General features: G+C 44.0%; 1 protein-coding gene across 1 annotated transcript; it reads right to left on the bottom strand.

Moving 5' to 3' along the window:
- Positions 1 to 1,724: 1,724 nt before the first annotated feature.
- CFAP161 (cilia and flagella associated protein 161) lies at positions 1,725 to 13,905 on the bottom strand. The gene is made up of 7 exons (XM_030878697.2): positions 13,797 to 13,905; positions 12,870 to 12,959; positions 12,115 to 12,347; positions 10,791 to 10,875; positions 6,055 to 6,213; positions 2,937 to 3,010; positions 1,725 to 2,533 (listed from the first exon to the last, which is right to left on the bottom strand). Exons 1-7 carry the CDS (start codon positions 13,863 to 13,865, stop codon positions 2,302 to 2,304), a joined length of 942 nt encoding a protein of 313 aa, XP_030734557.1. The 5' UTR covers positions 13,866 to 13,905; the 3' UTR covers positions 1,725 to 2,301.
- Between the last annotated feature and the right edge of the window lie 13,581 nt (positions 13,906 to 27,486).

Raw genomic sequence — 27,486 nt, 5'->3', positions numbered from 1 at the left:
AACAGATATTCCTCAAGAAATGGGGTTATGGCTGTGAACAATATCCAATCTAAGCCCAAAAAATAGTGAGAATAAGGAAATGAGTGTAAAAACACCTCAATAATTTTGAATGCACTCAGCAGACCCAAGGCAGAAGCGCTGATGTGATCACACAACGTAATATACAGGTGAGAGTGTTCGCTCAGTTCAATAGCACTAACTTTCCAGTTATTGTCTTTCACCTATTCCAAGATATACAGGGATTTCTTTTTCATATTTTAACATCTTTGAATTAAAATGACTGGGCCTTACAGTTGCCATCAGCCAGGTGGAAGTCACACCATAGTTGTCACTAACTATATGCTTGCAAACTTGGTCAGTATTCCTGGGGGACTAAAGCTCTTTAGCGAGGGCTTCCCTGATGGCGCAGTGGTTGAGAGTCTTCCTGCCGATGCGGGGGACACGAGTTCATGCCCCGGTCCGGGGAGATCCCCCGTGCCGCGGAGCGGCTGGGCCCGTGAGCCATGGCTGCTGAGCCTGCGCGTCCGGAGCCTGTGCTCCGCAACGGGAGAGGCCACAACAGTGAGAGGCCCACGTACCGCAAAAAAAAAAAAAAAAAAAAAAAAAAAAGCTCTTTAGCGATTCAGTCAGGGAACCATCGAAAGATGGCTTAAGGAAGCAATGTGGGTCCCCATGTTGCCTGAAAGCTTTCCGCGGGCACCTCATGGCAGGACAAGAATGCACCAGAACTGATCTAGACGCTTGCAGATTGTTTAAACTTCCAGTTCTGGTTACATCCTTTGGAGATACACAGGCAAACCAAATTCTGCTCAGCTAAGTCAGCGGTTCTCAACCCAGGCGGCACATTTTTTAAAAAGTAACAAGTGTGTTTAAAATGCTGATTCCTGGGCTCCGACCCAAATCAATTAAATAAGAATCTCCAGAGGTAGGCCCAAGCATCTGTATTTTTTAAAGCCCCACCCCAGAAATTCTGATTCAATGCCCACTCAGAAAAGCCTTTCCTGACCGCCCCCAAGGAACCGTCGCTTCCTTCTCCTCTCCTGATGCAGTGAATCCCAGCTCTGGCAGTACATCAGAGGCAGCCGAAGACCACTGAAAATGCTCCTTGCCCTGGCTGCACCCCAGACCCTTCACTCAGAATTTCTGGGCTAGTGTCAGGCATCGGTAATTGCTAAAGTTCTCCAGCTGGATCCAGTGCACAGCCAAGGGCAAGAACCACCGCCCTAACTCCTGCTGCACGTGAAGGGCAAACGCCTGTCTCCTCGAAGAGGCTCAAGCCACATTGGCTTGAAGCCGCATCTATTTGCAACGCCATTTACATAACCCGTGACTTACTTTCCGCCTCTGGGTATACAGTCGTCACTCGGTATCCCTGGGGATTGGTTCCAGGGCCCCTGAGGATACCAAAATCCTAGGATGCTCAAATTCCTTAATGTGGCTTCCGAATCTGCGGGTTCCATAGCCGCGGATTCAACCAACCGCAGATCGTAAACATACTACTACGCATTCAGCGGTTGGTTGAAGCCACGGATGCGAAACCGCAGACACGGAGGGCCGACGGTATTTAAAAGCAAACCAGCCTTAGCCCTCACCTTTACTTCCTGGGCTGGGCGTCTCTTCATCCCATTACAACACCTTACACATCATAGGTGCTCCGTACTCGACAAAGAATGAGTAGACGGACAAACACATGGAAGGATGTATATGTATTTTGTCTGATGATGTGAATGCCACAACTAATGTACTGGTTTCAAAGATAAAGTAGAAATAAGGAGATTCCGCAATATGAAAATCATTACAAAATAATGGAGGTCAAATAGAGGTCTTCAGTCCACCCCCGCAAGCTAGAAGGAGACACAAAAATACAAGGGGGAAAATGTTCAACTCTAAAGTAAGGCCACAGTCCACAGCTACCCATTTTTGATTTCTTAGTACATTGTACAGAGTCGGGGGAAAGAATTCAGCAAAGTTCCGACAGCTTCATTACACAGACATAGCTTTAAAAAGTAACGAGTTTTTTACAGTCCTTATAGAAGCTGCTGCTGTAGGGTCTAAATAAAGGAAGCTGAGTCTTCAGAATTTGGTCATCAACAAAGGAATACCATCTGTCACTTTCAAAGACCATTTCTGCGCTGTGGCCCAAGGCAAGGTTTTTTGTTTGCTTGTTTTTTCCTGTGTCCTAGACCTCCACCGTTAATTCAATAATCCGAATACAGCCTTTGTTTTAATACAAAGTTCAGAGAGTTCTGTGCCTTCCTTAAGGATAGCTTGAGGCATGACCGAGATAGATTTCCTGTAAAGCTACATCGGACGAGTGCACGCATGCGCGCCAGGTGCGTTCCTGGCCCCCGGCTCCGCCACGTGCTCCAGGACTCGGGTGTCCTCCGCCGGCGGTTTAGGCAGGTCCAACATGGTGGACGAGTCCTTCCTGGGATTCCCAGTCACCAACATCCAATGGTTCTTTGGCTTTTCAACTCTGTGTGAATCCAGATATGTGTGTGCAGCGACCTCTGCTTCCTTTCCAAAATAGGTACTGGGGCAAGAAAGAATTAACACTGGTTGGAAATGGAATTACAACCTTCAGTAAGCTGTTAAGTTCATCTCAAAGCATGTAATTCAACAGACTGCTATATAAAGCTCGTGGGGGGGGGGGGGTCTCTAAAACACTATGTGTTTGCCAACAAGACTCAGCCTACTTGGGCAAGGACCAGGTATATAGGATCCCATTATAGCTAAAGTCCTCTGTGGGGAAGGACCTGTATAATAGAAGCGGCTCTAATAGGAGTTTTCACACCATCAAAGTTCTATGTGGCGATATTTCATCATCAAAGGACATTTTCTGTGCGTGGCCATCCTCTTTAAATTGAACTTCTTTGCCTATATTCACAGCCCCTGCCCTCTGGCATGGCATTTTCTTGTACCCTGCTATACAATACCTTAAGAAAAGATGCCGGTGGGCCACCAGTCCCCGATTCGTGTGGCAGTGATTGATAAGAATTTTTGCATTTGCCTTTAAAGATAAAGAGAGTATGTTATTTGAATTATGAATTAAGGCCTCCAGTTTCCTAAAAGCAAAAATTTGGAAATATAGTATATATTCATTTATTTATATATATATATATAGAGAGAGAGAGAGAGAGAGAAAGAGAGAGAGAGAATAATCTAGAAGCCAAACCATAATAGATTAAATAAATACATGATTATAGATACACATATGATGAAACATTATACAATCATTTAAAGTCATATTGGAGAAGATCTTTGACAACTTGAAATATGGTCGGTGGTGATAAGTGGAAAAAATAAGAATAGTCCTGATGTCCTATTTTTTTTTAATTAAAACTAAATTAAAAAAACATATACATGGAAAAAGAAATGATAACAGTGGCTTTCTCTAGAAGATGGAACTACTGGTAATCATATTATTTTTTGTACTTTTCTGACTTTCCATAAGCGAACACATATTGTTTATAATCAGAAAATAAAAGACATATTATTTTAAAATCCTGACTCAGGTAAGCTAAAAGCAGCGTGAGATGGGGAAAAGCAGCCCCTGACATCCGGGAACTGGCCTGGCAGCCAGGGCTCTGCCTTAGTGTTCTCCTGTGAAATATAATCAACTTCACACAGTGCCCACATCAGACAAGGCCACACTGTGACCACGATGGGTCAAGACAAAAAGAAGACCACTTTGTGATCACGTCTGAACACAGCAAAAACACGAGCATTGTCCAAGCCACAAAATACCAAATGTCCTCCTCTCCTAGAGAATAGGAGTGATTACTGCTTCCTTACTCATGACAGCTTTGGTCGTGCTCCGGCCTGCCCTCTATAGATAAGATGTACTGAGACAGCCCTGCTTCCTGACAGATTCCAATCCAGGGCAAAGCCCCACTTCCTGAGACCCTCACTAAAATCTCCCAACCACAGCCCCAATCCTATAACTTGTCCTTTCTTTCTAATTATTTTATTTTATTTTTAAAACTTTTTATTTTATATTGGAGTATAGTTGATTAACAATGTTATGTTAGTTTCAGGTGTACAACAAACGTATTCAGTTATACATATACATGTATCTCTTCTTTTTCAAATTCTTTTCCCATTTAGGTTGTTACATAATATTGAGCAGAGTTCCCTGTGCTATACAGTAGGTCCTTGTTAGTTATCCATTTAAAAGATAGCAGAGTGTGCGTGTCAATCCCAAACTCCCTAACTATCCCTTCCTCCCACCCTTACCCCTGGTAACCGTAAATTCATTCTCTAAGTCTGTTCATTTGTATCATTTCTTTTCAGATTCCGCATATAAGCGATATCGTATTTCTTCCTCTGTCTGACTTACTTCACTCAGTATGATAGTCTCTAGGCCCATCCATGTTGCTGCAAATGGCATTAATTCATTCTTCTCTATGGCTGAGGACTATTCCATTGTATTATATGTACCACATCTTCTTTATTCGCTCCTCTGTCCATGGACATTTAGGTTGCTTTCATGTCTTGGCTATTGTAAACAGTGCTGCTATGAACACTGGGGTGCATGTATCCTTTCGGACCATGTATACCAGCCTCTTACTGAGACGCCCCACGGTTTTCCATGGTGCGCGTTCTCCATCACTGCAACAAGGAATGAAGCCGACTCGTTCAACCCCAGGTGCTCCTGATGGTCTCTGAGTGGAGGGTATTGACATGTGGACAGCAGCTGGACAGGTATGAAATGTCCCATTCTGCAGATGTGTCTGAATGTGGCTCAGAGACCTGCCTCGGGCTGTGGACTGAGTTAGCAACAGAGAAATGAGCTCCTGGTGCCTGAACTCCCCAACCTCTCTAACCTAATGACAGCAACAATAGAACAACCACCGTTAGATTAACAACAATGAATGCTTGGGAGTGCTGTCTGGACCAGGCACTTTTCTAATAAGCACTGTAAATGTACTAACCGCTTCATCCTCACAAAACCTCGTAAGTTAGGCATCATCATCTATCCCCATTTTACAGACAATGAAGCTGAGATACTGACAGTTTAAATCATGGGAATGAGAGGCAATTCCAAGGGGAGCAAAGCTTGAAAAGACCAGTGGAAGAGAGGAAATCTGTCAAGCATGTGTCATTGTGGACCACGTGTATATCCTCCGTGCTGGGAGAAAGACCCTTGCAAACCTGGTTCCGCCTACAGAGCTCGGGAGAGAAGCCTACTACGTCGGGTGGATTCAGAGTGCCTGGTAACTGGGGGGCCCTTCCTGGATGGCCACCTCTTTAAGTCCTTCCTGGCTGTAAATCCAGTAACTCTCCCAATAACCTCCAACAACTCCTTAGTCTCCGTCTGCTGGATGTCTCACAAGCAAGGAGCATGGCCTCTGGTCCTCAAAACAGCTCTGTGCCCACCAGACCTGCCTTCCCATCCAGAACTGTGCTCCTGTCCGCAGGGCCCAGGCTCCTGAGAAAACGTCCAGCAACGTGCTCACCTGTGCGTCGGCCCCACCCTGTCCTTCACTTCCCCCAGATTACCCAGTCTCTTTAGAAATGAGAACTTAACAGAGGCCTGAAAGAAAGCAGTGTCATCATCCTTACAGTCTCGGGGCAGTGGTTCTCAGCCTGATCTCAGGGGCAGAGCCTGGGCCTCGGTATCTTTATGAAGCTCTGTAGGTGATTCTGGGCGCCACCGGAGTCGAGAGACACCAAGGCAGGATGCTGCCACAGGGCAAAATGGTGCCTCCCACACTTGAGTTAGAAATGAAAAAGAGGGACTTCCTGGCGGTCCAGTGTTCAGACTCTGCTCTTCCCCTGCAGGTGGCACAGGTTCGATCCCTGGTCAGGGAGCTAAGATCCTGCATGCTGCACGGTGCAGCCAAAAAAAAGGTTTTTTTAAAAAATTTTTTAATAAAAACAAATAAATAAATATTTTTTTTTAAAAAGGAAGAAATGAAAAAGGGAGAGTGAAAATGTGTGAGGCGTATAAGGCGTCGGAGCCCTGACAAGCCTCCACTTCACACACAGGAGTAAATCGCACCCACTTCACAGCAGCCACGCACACGTCTGCCTTCCCCAGGCTGCGCTCACCAGGACGGGGAAGCCTTCGTATTCCAGGCGTAGCTGGGGGTCAGGGAAGGCCGCCTGCCAGCAGTTCAGGTAGGAGTCCTCATCCGTCAGGTACACCTCCTGGAGCCAAGACCTCTTAGACGACTTCATGAGGGTCCTGTGGTCACTTGATAAATATAACTGAAAACGACAGCAAGCAGATGGACTACCTCACAACTACCCGAGAGGCTGGATGGCCAGCGTGTTCAAAAGCAGTTTTCAAAAACCCTGTTCTTACGGATTGTACAAGAACATTCAACTTTCCTCTCCCTCAGAAAGGCCATCTCAGAGGCTGAGACCACCCGCCCTCACATCACCGGCCACTGCTTTCCCTTCCTTGGAATACCAAACCCAGCCTCCCTCTCCATCTCACGCACTCCTCCTCTTTTTTTTTTTTTAACATCTTTATTGGAGTATAGTTGCTTTACAATGGTGTGTTAGTTTCTGCTGTATAACAAAGTGAATCAGCTATACGTATACATATATCCCCATATCTCCTCCCTCTTGCATCTCCCTCCCTCCCACCCTCCCTATCCCACCCCTCTAGGTGGTCACAAAGCACTGAGCTGATCTCCCTGTGCTATGCGTCTGCTTCCCACTAGCTATCTATTTTACGTTTGGTGGTGTATATGTCCATGCCACTCTCTCACTTCGTCCCAGCTTCCCCTTCCCCCTCCCCATGTCCTCAAGTCCATTCTCTATGTCTTCGTCTTTATTCCTGTCCTGCCCCTACATTCTTCAGAACCTTTTTTTTTTTTTTAGATTCCATATATATGTGTTAGCATACGGTATTTGTTTTTCTCTTTCTGACTTACTTCACTCTGTATGACAGACTCTAGGTCCATCCACCTCACTACAAATAATTCAATTTCGTTCCTTTTTATGGCTGAGTAATATTCCATTGTATATATGTGCCACATCTTCTTTATCCATTCATCTGTCGATGGACACTTAGGTTGCGTCCATGTCTTGGCTATTGTAAATAGAGCTGCAATGAACATTGTGGTACATGACTCTTTTTGAAATATGGTTTTCTCAGGGTTTATGCCCAGTAGTGGGATTGCTGGGTCATATGGTAGTCCTATTTTTAGTTTTTTAAGGAACCTCCATACTGTTCTCCATAGTGGCTATACCAATTTACATTCCCACCAACAGTGCAGGAGGGCTCCCTTTTCACCACACCCTCTCCAGCATTTATTGTTTGTAGACTTTTTGATGATGGCCATTCTGACCAGTGTGAGGTGATACCTCATTGTAGTTTTGATTTGCATTTCTCTAATGATTAGTGATGTTGAGCGTCTTTTCATGTGTTTGTTGGTAATCTGTATATCTTCTTTGGAGAAATGTCTATTTAGGTCTTCTGCCCATTTTTGGATTGGGTTGTTTGTTTTTTTGATATTGAGCTGTACGAGCTGCTTGTATATTTTGGAGATTAATCCTTTGTCTGTTGCTTTGTTTGCAAATATTTTCTCCCATTCTGACTCCTCCTCTTTTTCAGGACATCAGGCCTGGAGCAATATTTTATTCATTATAAATAATGTTGCATGAAACTTATTGCATGAAGTGAAGTGCTCTTAAAACCAATACCAGCACAGCTGATATTCATACGTGAGCCTCCAAGGGGGCCTCGGCCCCTCTGGAATTGACGTCCACACTTGGAACTTATGTCAGCTCTCTGGTTGCCTATAACTTCGCCAAGGAGCACCCCATCTTGCTGAAAGGTCCATAATGTTAGTTCCTCGTTAGCCGTTTACTGATTCGCCTTCGCCCTGCACCTGGAGGTCGTTTCTGCATATCTTGATCGGTTTTCATTAAACACCTTTTCTATACAAAGCTATGTCATGAAGCGCTCTGGGGAAGGCAGACATGACGTACTGCCCTCAAGAAGCTTTCCAACTAACAGGAGGGATGACTAAGCATAGAAATTGGAAACATCTGTAAGGTATGGCATCCAGCAGGGATGCAAAGAGCTACAGGAGGGGAGAGATGGGAACACATGCTCTCCCAGGGGGTCAGGAAAGACTCCGAGGAGGAGGTGATGTGGTATCAGGGAGCCCGAGAGGATGAGCGTGGACAGGCAGGGTAGGGACATATTACAGAGGGCTTCAAATGCCACAGTGAACAGCAGCACTTCATGCAGAGGGCAATGGGAGCACCGCTACTGACTTTTCAATGGAGGTGCAAGGTGGGCAAAGCTGAGCTTTTAAAAGATTGACCTGACAGCACGCTGCCAGTATGAGATGAAGTCAGGATAGACTAAAGGGACGAAGCTATGGGGGCGTGGACTGAGGTACCAGCACTGGGAGTGCAAAGACGGGCCGAACTGCACTGTGAAGGAAGAGCCATGGGACCTGACAATAGCCGGAGCTGGATGTGGGTGGGAAGGGAAGATGGGTACAAGATACACTGCGGCTTTGGCCCGGCTGATGGGGCGGATGACAATGCCATTCAGACCAAATGGAAAATAATGTCTATCTCAAACCACAAACGTTGCCTCGTCCATGTAAAGAAAAACAATAAGAAAATCAGGAACAGAAATCAGGCCTCTACAAGGCCACCATCAACAGGATTTTCATAAATACCCTGAAAGAGCTTGCTAATTCAAAGACAAGAAACAGAAATAAGAGGTATAAGAATTTGAGAAGAGATAAAATTGTCATAATTTGAAGATGAGCTGACTGTCTACCTAGAAGTCCTAGGAGAATCAACCTGAATTCGTAAGAGTCAGTGATTTCATCCAAGGTGAGTATAAAAATCAATGTCTATCTTCGATTTTTGCTGCAACTGTCAAAAGGACCTACCTTCAATAGCTTCCAAAATAGAAGATACCAAGGAATAACCTTGACGAGATCAGTGTCAGGTCCATGTGAAGGAAAGCACAAAACTTTACTGAGAGATAGAAAAGAATAATTGAAGAAACAGAGAGACATCTCAGAAGGACAAATATTGTAAAGCTACTAAAAATGTGAGCTTGCTTAATTTTACAATGCCAATCAAAATACCAAGAGATTCCCCCCCCCCGACAGGGGCAGAGGCACTTAAAAAAATTATTACTACATTTGACTGAAAGATTAATTCCTAACATAATTCAGACAAAGAAGTGTAATGATAAAGAACTAGTCCTACAAGTCATCAGAGTGACCTGGAATAAAAATAAACAACTCCAGTTCAAAGGATCCAAATAGAAAGGCACGTATAATAATTTAATGCATGCAGCATGTGGCAGTGAAGAAAGGAATAATTATTCAAGAAATAACACAGATATGACTGACTAGTCATTTGGGGGAAATTTAGATGTTCACCTCAAGGCCTCTATCAAAATAAATCCCAAGTGGATGAAAGAATAAACTTTAGCAACAGTTCAAGTTTAGACATCTAAAAATTAATACAAGTTATTCTTTTTATCATATCTTTGGAGCAGACTTCAAAGGCTCTGAGCAATGGAAGGAATTACAGAGAAAAGCACTGATAGATTTTACTTAAAAATAGATGAGAACAACTACAATTTAAAAGCCAAGTTAACAAATGAGAGGAAATACTAGCAACAAACGTGGCAAACTTTTATAATCTGTGGAAGAGGAGATATTTAAGCCCAAGTCAACAAACAGGCAAAGAACAGATGATTTAGGGGAAAGAGAAGGAGAGCAGAGATGGAAGGGAGGGGTGGGAAAAGAAGGTAAATAAAAAGAAAGAGAGAAACAAAAGAAGAAAAGAAAAAAAATAATATCTAAAGGTTGTAATGCTTGTAATTTTCCCTATATTTTAAGATTTTCCCTTTATAAAATAAGCTAAAAGGTTAGTAGGGCTACTCTCTGGATGAGAGAGTGATGATTGACTTCCTCTTTCAACACCTGGGTATTTCCTCTAAGTTTCACATTTAAAATCAGGCTGCAGCTTACCGTCCATGGCGCGTCAGAATTTATCTGCCAGCATTGATTTCTTGGAAGTATGAAAATAATAAAGATGCTGCTGGTGATGACGATGCCACATCATACAATAACGGAATCTTTGATTCAGTGAAAAATGTTATATATGATACCAGCTCTCCCCCTTAGTAGCCAAGTGACTTGGAGCGAAGTCACTTAACTGGCTGTGCCTCGGTTTCCCCATCAGTAAAACAGTCCCTACTTTAAAGACTTGTTGGGGGGAATAAATGAGTTAACACATGTGAAGCTCTTAAACACGTAGTAAGTAAATAATCTCCATTTTATAGAAAGACTCAAAAAGGTTAAATAACTTACCCAAAGTCCCAGCCCTTAGGTATGCATCTCAGCTGGAATTCAAATCCATACGTATCTGGTTCTATTACACTGCCTGATTCCCAAGGTAGAGGTAAAGATCAAAGACTTGTGCTCCCCGATTTATGCAAATGTGTTAGCATTGGTGACATTAAACAGCTGTCAGAATATTACATAATCTGATCATTTAACTTACAAGTGGAGGTGGTATCAATTTTTGCTTTTTACCAGCTGCATTGCAAAGAGGTTTTTTTTCCCCCCTTACTCTTTAGCTTTTAAGGATGTATTTTTGTAATTCGTGAGGTTAGAAGGAAAGAATTGGCCCCAGACTGCCTTGGAAAAGCTGCAGGCTGACACCATAATGAGGCCAGAGGTGGAGCCCATGCCCATAGAGTTCTCTGTCCACTTCAGTAAGTAGCCATTAGCCCACATGGAACAAAAATGACTGGTCCAAAGTAGACGTGCAGTATTACGACTTACCATTCTGCCTGCAAATCCTCCTGCTATCCCGAGGCGAAAGTTCTGCCCGTATCTAAGGAACTGACCAATGACCTCTCCAGCTGCACTGTCAGTGGAGAATTAATATAATGTAAATTCTCCGTATTAGGATCATTCTCCAGCTCTATTTTTTGTGTATGCACTTTGGTTTATAATTTTCTTAGTAATGTCTATTCATGTACCATAACTGAAATAAGTCACTTACCAAAAGGTCTTTTCTTCTGGCCTCCAAGTCTTGCTAGCACCTTACTCATTGTCTTCCAACACACTCGGAACACACAGTGTTCCCACTTTGTGAGCCTAGGGTGGACTGAGAAAGTCATACTGTCCTACGCTAATGAATTGGTCCAAGTCCACTGACATCTTTTTTTAATTGAAGTACAATTGATATATAATGTTATATTTAGTTTTAAGTGTATACATCATGATTTGATATTTATACACATTAGGAGTTGATCACAATAAATCTACTTACCATCTGTTGCCATTTAAAATTATTATGATATTACTGACTATGTTCCCTATTCTATATATGACATCTCCATACACTGACAACTTTAGAGAGAAGCAAGGTAACAAATCTGTAGACATTTAATACACTCTTCCCTCTTAATCTTCCAGGAAACAGAAACTGTGATCAATTTTTAGCTGTTTTAACATAAATTATGTGTATTCAGAAACTCTAAAGACTTAAAGGACTAGTTATATCCCTGTCATATAAACTTGCTATCATAGTTTAGTAACAAACTGAAAGCAATGACTTTTAATTGTAATTATGTATCTATTCTCTAAGGATTTAAATGCTCAATTCCAAAATTTCAAGTACATTCTTAGTGGACAATTAATTTTAAAACAGCAAATCCCCGTGGACTGCTGCCTTGCATTTAACTATATATTTCTGATGTAGAAATAACAGAGTAGCATTAAAAACAATGAAAGCACTCAAATGAGCTCAAAGCCTTATGAAATGTTATTAGGAAAACCCACTTGGCTTCTGGGCAGAGTCTGAATTTAATTCCCTGGATGCAATACTTTTGAATTAAGCATTTTGAATTGAATTCAAATTATCCATTATCCTGATGTGAACTGAAATCAAATTACCCATTATCCTGATGTTTAAGGTAACAGGATTGTCAAGGCCCCTTGACAATCATTCTCAAGATACGAAAGCCAGATGAGAATCACAGAGAATATTCACATAACCTTTGCCTCCAATCAGCACTGCTCTAAGCCCAGGGCATCCTTACGCTGCAAGTGAAAACGGATATTTCTGATGAAAATGAGCCTGAAATTAAGGTATCTTTACCACAAAACAGTGAAAGTGTTTCTGCCAACCGGGATCTTGGTTTGAGCTGCGCTCAGGCCGCAGGGCACCTCTAATGCGTCCCTCAGATGGGCTTTAATTTCATCTGGAGTCATACACAAGCTCAGGTCCCCGCCCAGAAACAGATCAGCTTCTGTCTCAGGGTGGTCAGGGTTCACGAGCATCACTTTGTCGCCATAGCGAATGTATCCGTCTTCAGATATCGAAAGCTGCATCTACAATTTAAATAGGAGTTTTTCAGATAAACCACGCGATTCCTTCACAGCCAGCGCCGAGACCACTGCAGATGTACCCTATTTTAAGAAGGGATTGACTTGAATTTCCTGAAATCTTTCTTCTTCCTTTTCCTGCCACCAATCTGCCCCCGATGTACCAAATCAACGCCCCTGATAATCCCAAACGAAGTAAAATAAAGCTGATGAAAAATTTCATGGGTTGATTCCATTATTAATTTATTCAACATTCCTAGAAACCTTCTTGAGCACCAACTAAAGGGCATTTTACACGTGCATGTATAAATCTATTCATTTCTTAATTTGGAAAATGAAGGTGAACAAAATTAACAGCAAACTTCTCATGTTTCTAAGATCTTAGGGAATTTTAAACGTTGTGGTTATCTAAAGGGAAGAATTGGTATTTTCCAAATGACAACTCACTTACGGAATTTCTGCTTGCTTAACATATTCTCACATTTAATTTGACAGACTTTTGAAAACAACGCTTGAATTTAAAATTACCGGTCTCAGAAGATTCTCTTTCAGTCTTCTGTTTCTCTGTATGAGGAGTTGTCCCTTGTCCTTCTTTGCTAAGAAGTCTTTCATGAGCTCCTGGTTAAAGAGAAAAATGAATGAAACCCAAAGGGTCAGCAATAGTCCTGAATAATAGAGATACTGAGAGCTTTTAGGTCCAAAGCACGACAAGCTGTGAAAGCAAACTTTGAGAACGTAAAAAGAAATGCGAGCATGATGGCAATGGGGGACTTTTTTTAGCATTACTTTATTTTTTATTTCATTGTGGAATGTTTAGAAAAATGAGAAAGACACAAAAAAGAAACATCACCTATAATTACTCCAACCAGTGACAATGATGAGTAACATTTGGAGGTCATATATCCCCTCCTACTGAGGTCTCTGCGAGTTGTATGATGATGGACACCGAAAGTGTCTCCCCACCCAACTAGTTCCATAAAAGGATGGCCCAGGGTCTTGTTAAGACCGCCATAGGACAATTCAGGGCAATGAGTATGAGGTCAGTAAAAGGGATGCTACGGGGACACTCAGGAGGGGATGTGGGACAAGGTGGGGGATGGGGGCAGTATTTCTGCTTACAGTCTACCTGCTCACCTGGACCGCAGCTTCGGAGACTGTAAGTCTCTGCGGAACACAGAGAATTTAGTGGGGCTCTAGACTAAGGGAGAGACACAGGCAGGAGCCTTGAGAGTTTGGGAGGCCAAGAGACGCGCGTAAAGAGTAGAAGGGCGTGAGACCTGCGGGTCAGCCAGTGAGATTCTTAGGGCGTTCAGAGGGAGTTGGGATTTTAGGGATATTGGGTGTGTGCTGGGTGCGAAAGGAGGCTTGGGATGCTCTAAGTAGGGGCCCGAACTTAGGCCAGGCGGGTGAGTCCCCGGGCAGTGGGCGGGCCGTGCCCGGCCACTGCCTCCGTACCTCCTCCAGGTAGACGTCCTCGTTCCAGTTGCCCATCCGGACTCCTGGACCGTACAGGTTCTGAGCCATCGTCCCCTGCTCTCCCACAAACAAGCTTCCGGGGCACAGCGCCTGTGTTGGCCTCCCCGTCGCCATGACGACCCGGCCCCCTGCGATTGGCCAAGGTCCGGGACCCTGCTAGCCAATAAATGACGACACACGAGTTGCGCTGGGCTCTGGTGCGGCCCCATCCCAGGGGCTGTCACCGCCCCACCTCCGCCCCCCCACCCTGCGCCTCACTTCCCCTCTTAGGTTTTTCTCGAGTTTAATTGCAAAGCAGGCAAGAGAAAAAACTCGAGCCTACAGACCTCACTGTCCTAAATGCCCGCTAGAGAGAAAATTTTAACTTTTTTTTTCTTTTAGAATCTAAACGAAAATTGCTTTTAAGTGGAGTATCCCTTGCTTTGGGGGGCAGCAAAGAGGAGCTTTGAAATGTAAGCATAGCGTGCTTGCAGCCTACTTTTATTATCAGCAAGCAGCCATTTCATCCTAATCATAATACAAGCTCAATGTAGAAATTTGGAAACCAAAATAATATAGAAAGAAGGTGGAAGAGAAAATTACTCAAAATTTTCACTGCCTCCAAAGTAAGAAATATGTTAACCAGTCTATTTGTGTTTATATGCTTCTGAGGCGGTTCTTATTTCCACAGACTTTACAGCATTCCTCCTGCCTCCCCCAGATACCAAGTGCAAGGACAAGCCTATGATTTGCAAGAAGTCTTGATAAAACCGGAATATGCCGGAGCCAACATCTTTTAAACAAAATATAATTTTATGAGTAGGAAGGGTAAACAGGTACTGCAGGACTCCCCAGGGCTTGATGCTGCTTGAATGCATTCAGTAATTCACCTTTACTTAGTGTCTACTAAGAGAGGACAGAAATGAAAGACACAGGGACCTTTCTTCCCTTCAGTAACCTCAGTCTACAAGAGAAGAGAGTCCATGAAAACAAATTACTTCAGAGAGAATGGAATGAGTGCAATTAAGGATGTGCCAATGAAGGGTCATAGGCACGTAAAGAAAGATTCATTTCGCCTTGGGGGATGGTGAGAATGAGAGTAAGGAGATCTATGGGTGGTGACTGAGGGAAGGGGGACTTTGGAGATGAACTTGGATTTGAGCTGGCAGGCTGCAGCTTGGGAAACAACTAGGAATATTCTCACACATTGGTGAATCCATGAGCTTTTTCAGTACAGCACCACATGCTAGGATCCTTCAAAAGGATAAATGGGACAAAGAAGGTAGGTCAGACATTATACCACTAACTGCACTTGATAAATCAAGTAACTGAGACTCAAAGATGCTAGTGGCTTATCCAAGTTCAAACTGCTAACAGTTGCTCAAAGCAAGGACTTAACTCAGATTTTCTGACTCCAAAGTCCATGTTTTTTCTCTTTGTTTCCATATTCCCTGTAAAATCGGGAGTATGATAAGGCAACTTTCGTCTCCATATGATTTATTAAGGTTCTAATGATTCGGTTATTTGCTTAAGTCCTTACACCAAGACAGCTTTGCTCTCACCTATTTTCTTTGTGCTATTATGGTCAAGTATTTTACACTTCTGTATGTTACAGGATCAACAATACAATTACATACATGTTGCTTTATGCAATTGCTTCTTAAATCAGTCAGGACTAAAAATGTGCAATTTTACTCTTTTGTAGATTACATACATAATTATCTTTATTTTTTCATGTGGATACCAATTACAGCCTGGTATTACTTGCTTTCCACCTGAAGAGTCTCTGTTGGTATTTCTTGTAAAGCAGGTCTGCTAACAACACATTCTCTCAGTTTTTACCTGTCTGCTCATTTCACCTTCATCCTTGTAAGATAGTTTTACTGGGTATAAGACTCTTGGTTACAGTTTTTTCTTTTAACACTTCAGATATGCCCTCCTTCTGCCTTCTGGCTTCCATTGTCTCTAATAAGAAGTCAATGATTAATCTTATTGGGGTTCCCTTGTTTGTCTACTAAGTGTGTTGTACAGCCCCTTGCTGCTTTCCAGATGTTCTCTTTGTCTTTGTCTTTCATCATTTTGACCATGGTCTGAGAGGCACTCTCTTTGCATTTATCCTATTTGGAATTTGTTGAGCTTCTTGGATGGGTAGATCACTCTTTTATTTAAATAGAATTTGGGATTTGCCATTCTTTCTTTGAATATTATTCTGCTCCCTTTCTCTCTTTCCTCTTCTTCCAGAACTCCTTATTGTTGGTGCACTTAATAATGTCCTTGTTTCTGTAAGGCCATATTCACTTTTCTTCCTTCTTTTTTCTCTCTGGTCTTCAAATTGCATAAAATGTTTATTGATTTAATCTTCAAGTTTGCTTATTTCTTCTTCTGCCAGCTCAAACCTACTACTCCATCTATCTGGTGAATTTTTCATTTGGGTTATGATACTTCTCAACTCCAGAATCTCCACTTACCTCTTTTTTTTATCATTTCTCTATTGATATTCTATATCTGAGGAGGCATTGTCATCATACCTTCCTTAAGTTCATTAACCTTGGTTTCTCTTAGTTCGTTGAACATGTTTATAATAATTGCTTTGAAGTCTTTGTCTACCAAGTCCAACATCTGGGCCCTCTCAAAGCCTGTTATTCTCCCTGTGGATGGATCACATGCTCCTGTTCATTTGCAGGTCTCAAAATTTTTTGTTGAAACCTGAACATTTTAGATAACATATTGTAGGAACTCTGGGTACTGATTCCCCACCCTCAGTGCCTGTTGTTGTTTGCTTATCCACTTGTGTATCTGTTTCGTGACTTTGACTAGACTTGTTAGGTAAGGTCTATTCCCCAACGGGGTGCAGCCCTCTGATGTCACTCTTCAGGGGGTATAGCCCTGAACATGCACAAGGTCTCCTGACCCCCTAAATAAATCTTAATATGATAAAGTAACATAAAGAAGCATCTCACAACTTACAACACAGGTGGATTTAAAAGCCAGGTGATAATAACAAAATTATAAACAAACATACAAGGAGTTTTTTGAAACAGCTTTTTACTAATTTTTATTTTTGAAAAATTATGAAATCTTTATTTTATTGCAATTATAGAGTATTTTAAATTTATATTCTTCAAAACTGCTCAAAGCTATAGTAAAACAGAAATGCACACATACATTGCTAGACTCTGAGTAATGTACTCAGTTCATGGTGTAGCAATAAATATCTGTTTAAATTAGGACACCATTCCCTCCCTTTTAGAATTATTATAATTCTGACATAAACCAGGTATATACTGGAACACTCATTTGCTACTTTTCTTTCATCATTTGATGAGGCTCTTGGAAAAAGTTAATTGGAGCCTTTTGTTACTTACTTGTGAAACATCTGTCAGGAAAACAAAAGCCAAAGAAATACTTGGACAGGATCATTTTTAGAAAAGAAAAGATCATTTTTAGAACTTTTAGGATAAAATTCAGATGTTGAGAAAGAGAAATGAGAGTTATAATCTTAGAAGCAAGTAACTTCCAGGCTGCAGAAAATAAGTTTTCAAGTCCTCATGGGACAAGAAACATTGTAAGTGTCCTAAAGGAAAAAAATGGGATTGAAGTTCCTTTCACTCAGCTTATGCAACCATTTTTGTCTCTGAGCCTCAGCATCTTCATCAATAAAAACGAGTTAAGGATAATTTTAGAGCTAACTCTCTAGGAAGCATTTCCAAAATACCCTGTGTATGTTAACAGCTGTGGAGAGGGAAAGAGTTCTGTTGTAGATCAGTTTGAGAAAGGCTGGGTTAAATAGGCATCCTTACTGCAGTCCTTCTCAGAGCCTTGAATGTCTCGGCGCTCTCTATAAACGCACAGAAAGATGATACATACAGCATTGCCCAAGCTAAGTTCACTGTGGAATACTTTTTAAAAAGAATCATCTTGGGGCTTCCGTGGTGGCACAGTGGTTAAGAATCCTCCTGCCAATGCAGGGGACACGGGTTTGAGCCCTGGTCCGGGAAGATCCCACATGCCGCGGAGCAACTAAGCCCGTGTGCCACAACTACGGAGCTCACACGCCACAACTACTGAAGCCCGCGCACCTAGAGCCCGTGCTCCGCAACAAGAGAAGCCACCGCAGTGAGAAGCCCGCGCACCGCAACAAAGAGTAGCCCCCGCTCGCCGCAACTAGAGAAAGCCCGCGTGCAGCAACGAAGACCCAACGCAGCCAAAAATAAATACATAAAATAAATTAATTTTTAAAAACAAGAATCATCTCGCAAGAATAATTTTTAAGAGATTTTGTGCGGCTCAAATGATATAACACTATGTAAAACGGGTAGGATTTGGACATGTAGATAAAAGAATCAAGGTAAGCACTTGACAGACAGAGGAAACAGGATGCAGCAGGGCAAAGAAGCTGGAATCTCTAGGGTCCGGAAAGGGGCACACAGTAATGAACGTAAGTGGGGAGAAGATGGTGGGGGGCGACCTGTGGTACAGAGGCGAGGGCTCTGGATTTTCTTCTTTAAGTCAAAGAGACCCATGAAAGTTTCCGAAGAGGAAATTGACAAAGGGCGGGGTCGAGCTTTGGAAGTTTGCTGGGACTATAGGCTGTGGATTCAGGCAGATGGGCCAAGTAGGGGGCAGGGGTCCCAGTTAGGAGACAGCCTGGGGAGAAGTGATGGGTGTGCCTAAGTAGAGAGGTAGAAAGGAATGATAAAATAGCTCAAGTCAGGACGGTGAGCTCTTGGGAAACGACTGTGCAGTGGGAGAATCCATTGTTCACCCAGCCAAGAGTCACCGAGCCCCAAGCACTGTGCTCAGGGATAAATAAGGAAATCATGGGCCCTGCCTTCGTGGAGAGTCAAAAGGAGGACACAATTCTGAACAAATAAGTACACATGGGAGGCCTGGTGTCAGAGGGTCAGTGCGGGAAACACTTCTCCGAAAGGATGTCAGCAAATAACCATCCTTGGACAAGTAGGCAGGCTACCGAATGTCCTGATCGAACTATAATACATCATCATTTTGTTAGTGCGTCATTTATTCTATCCTCTCCAAAGACCACAGGGTGGCGTGTGACCAGAAAAGTGTCTCCCCCTCTTGTTTTCCCTTCTGGTTGCACCAGACCCCTGGGGAAAAGACCACCCACAATGCACTTGTAATTCTCCCTGTCTGGACGCAAGCACCAGAAGCCAGCCTTCACCCCAGGGGCAAACCTGTGGGACTAAAGTCTCTCAGTCCCTCTTTATTGCCCTTGGCAATCTTGCAGAAAACCGGCCGTCCCCCTCCATCTAGGCTGACCTCTTGGGTGACAGGCTTGCATGTACTCTTAAGTCCTGGAAGCAGAAGAAATTTCCTTCTGTTTACAGTCCTGACTTCTGAGGAGGGTGTACCCTCTGAAGAGGAAGCCCTTCTGTTCTACTCCTCTCCCTGGTGGGTTTGGAAATGCCAAGGGCAGGATTTGGCGACCTCTCTGTGACTCAGTTTCTCCATCTGTAAAATGAGGAAATAATAAAACCCACTTCATATGGTTATTGGGAGGCATAAATGAGAGTGTCCAGGACAGAGCAAGCAGTCAGTAGCTACTGCTGCTTATTGAACTGGAAAGACCGACATCAGGAGTGGCTTGATCAAGGAGTTTTCTGTTTGCAAGATTCACAAGTTTAAAGTTCAAGGGATATTTCATTTTACAAATGGGGAAACAAAGAGCCAGCCAGGGGAAGAGAAGTGGCTAAGGTCACACAGCTAATGACTCCAGGACTCCTACTAATTTCTTCTGTTAGACGCTGAAGTTCCAAGTAAGAAGCTGGGAGATGAAGCATGTCTTCAGTACGTAATTCCCAAATAGACAGTAAAGGTGGTAATGTTTAATATTATGGCTCTGTGTGGTAGAAAAATTCCATATGGGGAGTTAATTACCTATAAAGGTATCATTCTCCCTTCTCTTAGGGTGAGCTCTGTGGGCCAGTAGGGTGGTCTGAACTGCCCAGGAGCACAGAGGCAGTGCCAGTGCATGGCCCGGGTAGAGCCCTGGACCCACGGCCTCCAAATTCAGTGCTACCTGGATCCTACAACTAGCACACCCTTTAAGAAATGGGGAGAGAAATTACACACACCTCAGTCCTTGAGTTGTTGAATTTCTCCTTCAAATATTCTTCTAGGGACTTCTGTGAGCTGTACTAAACTGTAGCTTCTAGGGTAGAGTTATTCTGTTTATCAAAATCTGACAAATACCCTGAGAATTTCTGGGAAGCCCTCTCATCTGCTGCTGTTGAGAAAGAAAACTGCAACAATGATTCTGGAAGGCAATTTTGCATTACATCATCAAAAGCCTTAGAAATAAATGTACTAGATATCTGTAAATTCCACTTTAAAGATATTATACCAAGGAGATGTGTATATTAACAGGAAAAAATTGCAAAGTATCCAACAATAATGGGTTGTTTCAGTAAATTACAGAGCCATGTATGTTTTGGAAGGCTATGCGACTATTAAAAATCATGATATAAGAGCAATATTTAATGATTTGGGAGATGTTCATAACATGGTAAATTAAAATGAGATTACAAGAGTTTATAATGTAAGATGTCCGTTTTACGTTTAAAATGTGTATTTTTATTCTATTCATAGGAAAAATAATGTACTTTATAAACATGCATGACGATCTATTTGTACGTCTATATGTTAAATACGCATACATGCTGTATATAATACAATATATAATATCATATAAAATCATACACATGTATATATAATCTATACACATATATATACATAGCTGATATGGAGGGGGCATCAGGTTTCTTTCTTTTTTTTTTTTTTCAGTACGCGGGCCTCTCACTGCTGTGGTCTCTCCCGTTGCGGAGCACAGGCTCCAGACGTGCAGGCTCAGCGGCCATGGCTCACGGGCCCAGCTGCTCCGTGGCATGTGGGATCTTCCCGGACCGGGGCACGAACCCGTGTCCCCTGCATCGGCAGGCGGACTCTCAACCACTGCGCCACCAGGGAAGCCCTTTTTTTAAAAAAAAAAAAATTATTTATTTATTTGGCTGCTCCGGGTCTTAGTTGCGGCAGGCGGGATCTTTTATTTGCAGCATTTGAACTCTTAGTTACGGCATGTGGGATCTTAGTTCCCTGACCAGGGTTCGAACCCGGGCCCCCTGCACTGGGAGCGTGGAGACTTAGCCACTGGATCACCAGGGAAGTCCCTGCATCAGGCTTTCCATATGAGAATGCTTGTTTTCGTTTTCTTTTCTATAATGAGCATGAAATTTTTTGCAATAATAAAAAAAGAAAATCCTCTGAAGACACTCTGGCCCAGGGGTAATCCACACCTGCTAAAGCTCTGATCTGTGTCCCAACAGCAGGACTAGTGGATAAAAGGTCTCAGTGGTTCGAGGAGTTAGGACCAAGAATGGGAGCCAACTCTCTGCTCGAACTCCTCCAAGCACCTCACTCAGCAGATGTTGGCAGCTTTTATATAATCACTGTGGTCCACTGCTCGTGCTCATTGGTAGTTTGTCAGCCAGAAGAGCTTGTGAGGACAAGGTCTTTTCTGACCTTTCTTTGGAGGTGAGTTGGATTCGATAACTGGGCAATTGCGCCCTCGTGTGGCACATCCTGGGTACAGCTTTTTGTCCGTAACGAGGAAACTATGGACTCAAGGCAGGAGATCCCTTGTAGACCCCAGTTTACGAGTGGGTCTTTGTTCCCAAAGGGAGTTGTTAAGTTGGATTTCTAGAAATTACAATGCATCTCCCTAGAAGTGATAAACATTGAGGTTAAGAACCACTCAAATGTCAAAAGCCTATTAAATCACTGTCTACTTATAATAGTCTCAGCTTCCCCTCCTGTAAATAATATTGTTTTACAGTATGTTCTAAGAGTATCAAAATATTTGAGGCTTCCCAACAGGATGTTTTTATTGCCCTTGATGTTTCCTCTATTTGAATTTCCTTACTCAAGACACTTCTTCCCCATGTAATTTCTACTCATTCATCAAGTCCATCCCAAAGGTCATCTCCCTCAACAACATACCCAGACTGAACAAAGCCAGTTACCCCTCTCCTGGCTCTCAACGCACTTTGTATTTTCTCTGCAAATTGCTGTGATTAGAAGTTTCTATTGGCAATGGGCAATTTGAACCAGTGTGTAAGCTCCACGAGGACGGTGGCTTTTTGTTTCATTGGTGTATCCTTAGCACAATGCCTGATACAGAGGTGTCCAAAAGCACAAGTGGATCAAAGAACTGTTCGGTTACATATTCCCCCTTCCCTGCTCCCTTGGGACCATCTTCAGTACAGACCAGCACAAGCACGCTTACCCTTAGTTACAGTCATAAATGTTATTTACAGAAAATACCCAGCTACACCCACCCAACACCCACCCAACACAGAGACCGGTTGCACACGGACTTGGCCATCTCCTGTCTGCTACTGTCTTTGAATGACTGTCCACCCAGATCTCACATGAACCCTGAAATGAGATCCCTGGGGCATCAGGCAGGCCTCGGTTTCCCCACCAGCATCATGGCCTGATTGATAAGATTCTTTCCTCTCCTGCTCAGCGTGTGCTCTGAATCTTAGGGGTGGGCAAGAAGCCCTGTCCTGTTCGTCCCAGGTGAATTGTTTTCCTTCACTTCTGCCAGCCAGCTTCCGGAGTACCCGTCCTGTGCTCACTGCTTTCTCACCTCCTGAAGACCCATGATGTCTTCGCAGGCTCACAGTAGGCCCTCTCCCCACACCCACAAACCAAGACACACTCCTTCCACCCAACTCTGGGGGCAGAAGGTGGCTGGTGTTTGTTTGGTCAATGCATGTCTCCATTCCTGTAACCTGGGTGCCCTGGGACAGGCCGAGCAGATGGAGAGATTGTGACCCAATCCAGTCTGAAAACCACGCTGAGCCCTAGATGGGAGCTGGCCACTGCCGCCCCGGTGAGACCCCCCCGTTGTGAATGGAAGTCAGAACACATCTTACAGCAGGAGCTCTTCTCTTTACAGAGCATCCCCACAGACGCTGGTTACAGGCCCCACCATGACGACAGTGCCAGAACAGGACCCGGCCCCTGCCTCCCAAAGCATCTGCTCTCCCATCCTCCCCGTGTGTTTGGTTCCCAAAGAAAACTCACTGTCGAACATACAGAAATGTCCTCTCTCTACCAATGCAGCACTCAAAAAAGTCTATTAGTTTTTCCCTGGAAAATGTCTGTTTTCCATAAATACCCATGTTCATTTGATAAACATTGATGAAATGCCTGCTGTGTGTCAGATACAGAAGTTTTTGTGGCATTGAAATGAGCTTCCAGTGAGGCCATGGAATGCTCTGGAGGCTCCCACACTCCATGTGTAAGAGCAAAGTTCCCACAGCCTACGGTCCCCCTCATCCACTGCTGGGGCTATCTCCGTGAGAATCTCGGTCAAGGGATGTCAAGATAAAAATGTTATAAAAAGGAGCGATGGCAAGATAATAAAAGTGCATGCCCTTTGGATCACCAAACCTATTTACAGTATTTCTCTAAGAAAAATAACTATACAAGTGTAGATCTATGCATAAGGGTGTATATCAAACAGATGCTGAAAATAGTCAAAAAGAAAAATAATATAACCTAGATGTCAATCCTTAGGAGATTGGTTTAAGTAAATGATGATATATAACTCCAGTGAAATAGTATACTGCCCTTAAAAATAATAATGAGTGGGACTTCCCTGGTGGTCCAGTGGTTAAGACTCCACGCTCCCAATGCATGGGGCCTGGGTTCAGTCCCTGGCCAGGGAACTAGATCCCAGATGCTGTAACTAAGGGTTTGCATGCCACAACTAAAAGATCCCCCATGCCACAACTAAAAGATCCCGCATGCCGCAACTAAGACCTGGAACATCCAAATAAATAAATAAATATTTTAATAATAATATCTATATTTATTTACATGAAGAGGTGCCCATGTGTACTAGGTTGAATGTTGTCCCCCCAAAATTCATGTTTACCTGGTACCTATGAGTATGACGTTATTTAGAAATAGGGTCTATGCAGATGTAATCAAGTTTAAAAGAGGTTATACTAGATTAGGGAGGGTCCTAATCTAATGACCAGTGTTTGCTTTTGTTTGTTTGTTTGTGGGGTTTTTTTGAGGCCAAAAAAATGAGTTTTGGGGGCGTTTGTTAGGACTGGAGGCCAGGAGACACAGTTCCAAGAAACACTTGAACTGTGTTCCAGTAGACTACAAAATGGGGCCCAATGACGGGTATTTTTATAAGAGAGAAATTTGGATCCAGACACACAGGGAAAACACCATGTGAAGATGGAGACAGAGATTGAAGTGATGAATCTACAAGACAAGGGAAACCAAGGATTTTCGGAAACCACCAGAATCTAGAAGAAAGACACGGAGCAGATTCTCCCTTGGACCTTCCGGAAGGAAGCAACCCCACCAACACCTTGATTTCAGGCTTCTCCAGAACTGTGGGGCAAAACACTTCTCCTGTAGCCACAGAGCTTACGAAGATCTGTTACAGCAGTTGCAGGAAACTAATCCACCACGTAAATTGCAAACTAGTAACGTCATATACAGTATGACACTATTTATGTACACAGAAGCTTAGAGGGATGTCTGAAAACTCTTATGGGTCCCCTGAGCTTGCCTTCTCAGTTCTGCCCTGTGTTAGGGAAAAAAGAATCCACCGACTCTAACCTTCTTGTAAATTTAGTGACTCCTTGATGATGTTTGGATGTCAAGGGAAGAAGCAGGTCATGCCACTCTTCCCGACCCCCCTGTGGGCTGGCGGAAGGCCCCGATCCCACTGCGTCCTTCCTGGTGAGTAGCCCTCTGGCCAGTCTACATGCCCAAGCCCCCTTGGATTCAACAGCTAATACACCACGCCCTTTAACCTAACACTAAAAATCATCAGCTCCTCTCTAGCCCACGACTGGGGGGCACGGTGAGCGGATTTAACTTTTCCAAACTTCCAGACTGGAAAAGTGTAAGACTTCAGTATAAGGCATTTGGAAAGAATTCCTTTATATGGCTCCTCAGTGTGTGAGCTCCAAAAGCAATCATTCTAGGACTTCCATAGATGGTCAAAAGTGTGCCTCGTAACTCATGGGTTGCATCCCTTTGGCACAGCTTAAGGCCCACCTGTGGGAGAAAACACCTTCCCTGTAGGTCCCAGCTTCCCTTTGTATGTCTCCTTCCATGCCTTGAGACTTTCCACGGCTCAGGCTAAGGCTCTCTAAACCCATTTCCTCACCCCACCCCCAAGGAGGGAACAGAGGGAACCATTTCCCATTGTCCTCAGCTCTGCTCTGACCTCACACCCTAGCTGGCACTGGAAGCAGGAATTGGCAGCTGGGCTGATCCCAACTCCACAGCCCGTTGGCAATAACAGCATGTCCAGTATTTCCAGAGAGGAGTACTCAGCTCCTCCTACCAAGCCCATACACAACCTGTGCACTCTTTCTCTCACTCTCACAACTTGTCCAGAAATTCTAGATTCACCAACGTACACCTTCCCGGTAAGTTCTTCTCGGGGAACATGGACCAATGACCTCCTACAGAATGAGTTGGAAATGACCTACATCCGGCTCTGCCCGGCAAGCATCTCCATCTGTTCTTGGGTCACTGCCCATGGCCTTGCTTACCCCAGTGGGAAGGGTTTAGGTTCCCCAGACAGCTGCTCTGTGAGAGGAATCTGGAGCAGCTGGGCAGAGCTGGACCTCACGGCCTATGACTCCAGCCAGCCAGAGCCCTTGACCTGCAACTCTTTCCTAAAAGGCATGACTTGTCCACACAAGTGGAGACAAGAGGAGAGATTCTCTGAGGGGTTTCAGGAGGCCAACCGATGCCATTTCTTCCACACTGGTCACAAAATATAGGGGTACCTCACTGTGGGTGACCTTGAACCTCATTTCAATCCTACCTGCTCCACTAAGGGGTTCCGAATCCCCTGTCTTGAAAGTAGCCACCAGCACTTCAGCCTGCCTCTGTGCAGTTGCCAGAAAAACTGGATTAACGTCCATGAAGCCGTGTCCGCCGCCCCATGCCCCTGCCACAGCTTTCTGGCCCCCCAGATGCACTGCCTTCGTGAGAGAATAAAGAGCTGGGGGAGGGAGTTGGCTACGAGCTCCTGTCTCTGGATGCCCCCTGGCAGTAGTTGATTGAACCAATCCCCGTTTTTCATACTAAATTCTACTGTTTTCTCCGCTTTGCAGAAAAATACCTGATGTTTATTACTGGATTAGGAGTCGCCCATTCTTCACCAGAAGAAAAGGACTTGACAACCAACTCCGTCACGTATTTGTGTGGTGACTTTGAGCAGGTTTCGGCCTCCCTCTATGCCTCTATTTTCTCATCTATAAAATGGGGATAGTAACACTATCTTTTTGTCCACTCATTCCGACAAGTGAGTCAATGGATTTGAATAGAACCAGGCTCACACTAAGCGCTCAATGAACGTTGCCTGTTGTAACATCACCATCGCCGTCATCAGGACATGCTTCTTCTGTCTTCCCTTCCTCCAGCTAACAGTCCTGCGGTAAACCCAGGCACTCTCTGAGGGCCTGTCTGGCAAACTCTCAGGAATATCCCCCTTTATTCTCAACCCTTGGGCTGTTCCATGCCTACAGCATTTCCTCGATCTCAGAGATCCCAATTCTTCCCTCCTAAATTAATACCCAATTTAAGAATCCAACACCACCTGCATCCCTTACCCCATCACATGTCCTAGCCTATCAGCCCTGGGTCTTGGAGTACCTGCATGCTAAACCAGTGTCCCTTTGGGTTCGCCTGCCAAAGACAGCAGCCTGCCTTCTCCAGAGGCAAACCAAATGCCTACAGAATTTCTGGGGGCCAATTCCATATTGGTTTTTTTTTTAACGTTTTTTAAAATAAATTTATTTATTTATTTTCTGGCTGCATTGGGTCTTCGTTGCCGTGCGCGAGCTTTCTCTAGCTGCGGCGAGCGGGGGCTACTCTTTGTTGCGATGCGTGCTTCTCATTGTGGTGGCTTCTCTTTGATGCGGAGCACAGGCTCTAGGCACACAGGCTGCAGTAGTTGTGGCTCACGGGCTCTAGAGCACAGGCTCAGTAGTTGTGGCGCACGCGCTTAGCTGCTCCGCGGCATGTGGGATCTTCCCGGACCAGGGCTCGAACCCATATCCCCTGCATTGGCAGGTGGATTCTTAACCACTGCGCCACCAGGGAAGTCCCCCATATTGGGTTTATGTCATACTCTGCAGAGACCATCTCCTCCCATGTTTCCTGCAAAAGGTCTTGTGCAGGAACTGGCCTAGAGAACTTGGCCATGGCCCAAGTCCCAGCACTTTCTCTGACCCAACCTTCACCCCCAAGCTTAGGTGCCAAGATTATGGCCACTATTTTTCTGACCCTCTCCCTGGGTGAGGATTTATTTTTGTCGAATACATATGTAATTCCTGGCACCATTCTCCTGACAGTTTGGCTGCGGTGTGACAGAGCCATTCTCTGGCTCAGTTTAGGGTAGGATGAGATTCAGTAACGGTTAAATGCCAATCTCCCTTCAATATCCAGATGGTCCTTGCCATCCCCCAAACTACCCTCAGAGCTATACCTTTTATCACGGAGGAGAGCAGGGGTACAGGCTGCAGTGTGATGGGCTCGGTTCAGGCACATGCTTAGGTTCCTGGAGAATGTCCTGTCATCGTCTGTCCTTACTCTGAGCTTTGGAAGATGCTAC

Source organism: Globicephala melas, chromosome 2 (assembly GCF_963455315.2).
Source record: "Globicephala melas chromosome 2, mGloMel1.2, whole genome shotgun sequence".
Taxonomy (NCBI): domain Eukaryota; kingdom Metazoa; phylum Chordata; class Mammalia; order Artiodactyla; family Delphinidae; genus Globicephala; species Globicephala melas.
The sequence above is the reverse complement of the archived record's forward strand: the minus strand, read 5'-3'. Positions and strand labels throughout refer to the sequence as shown.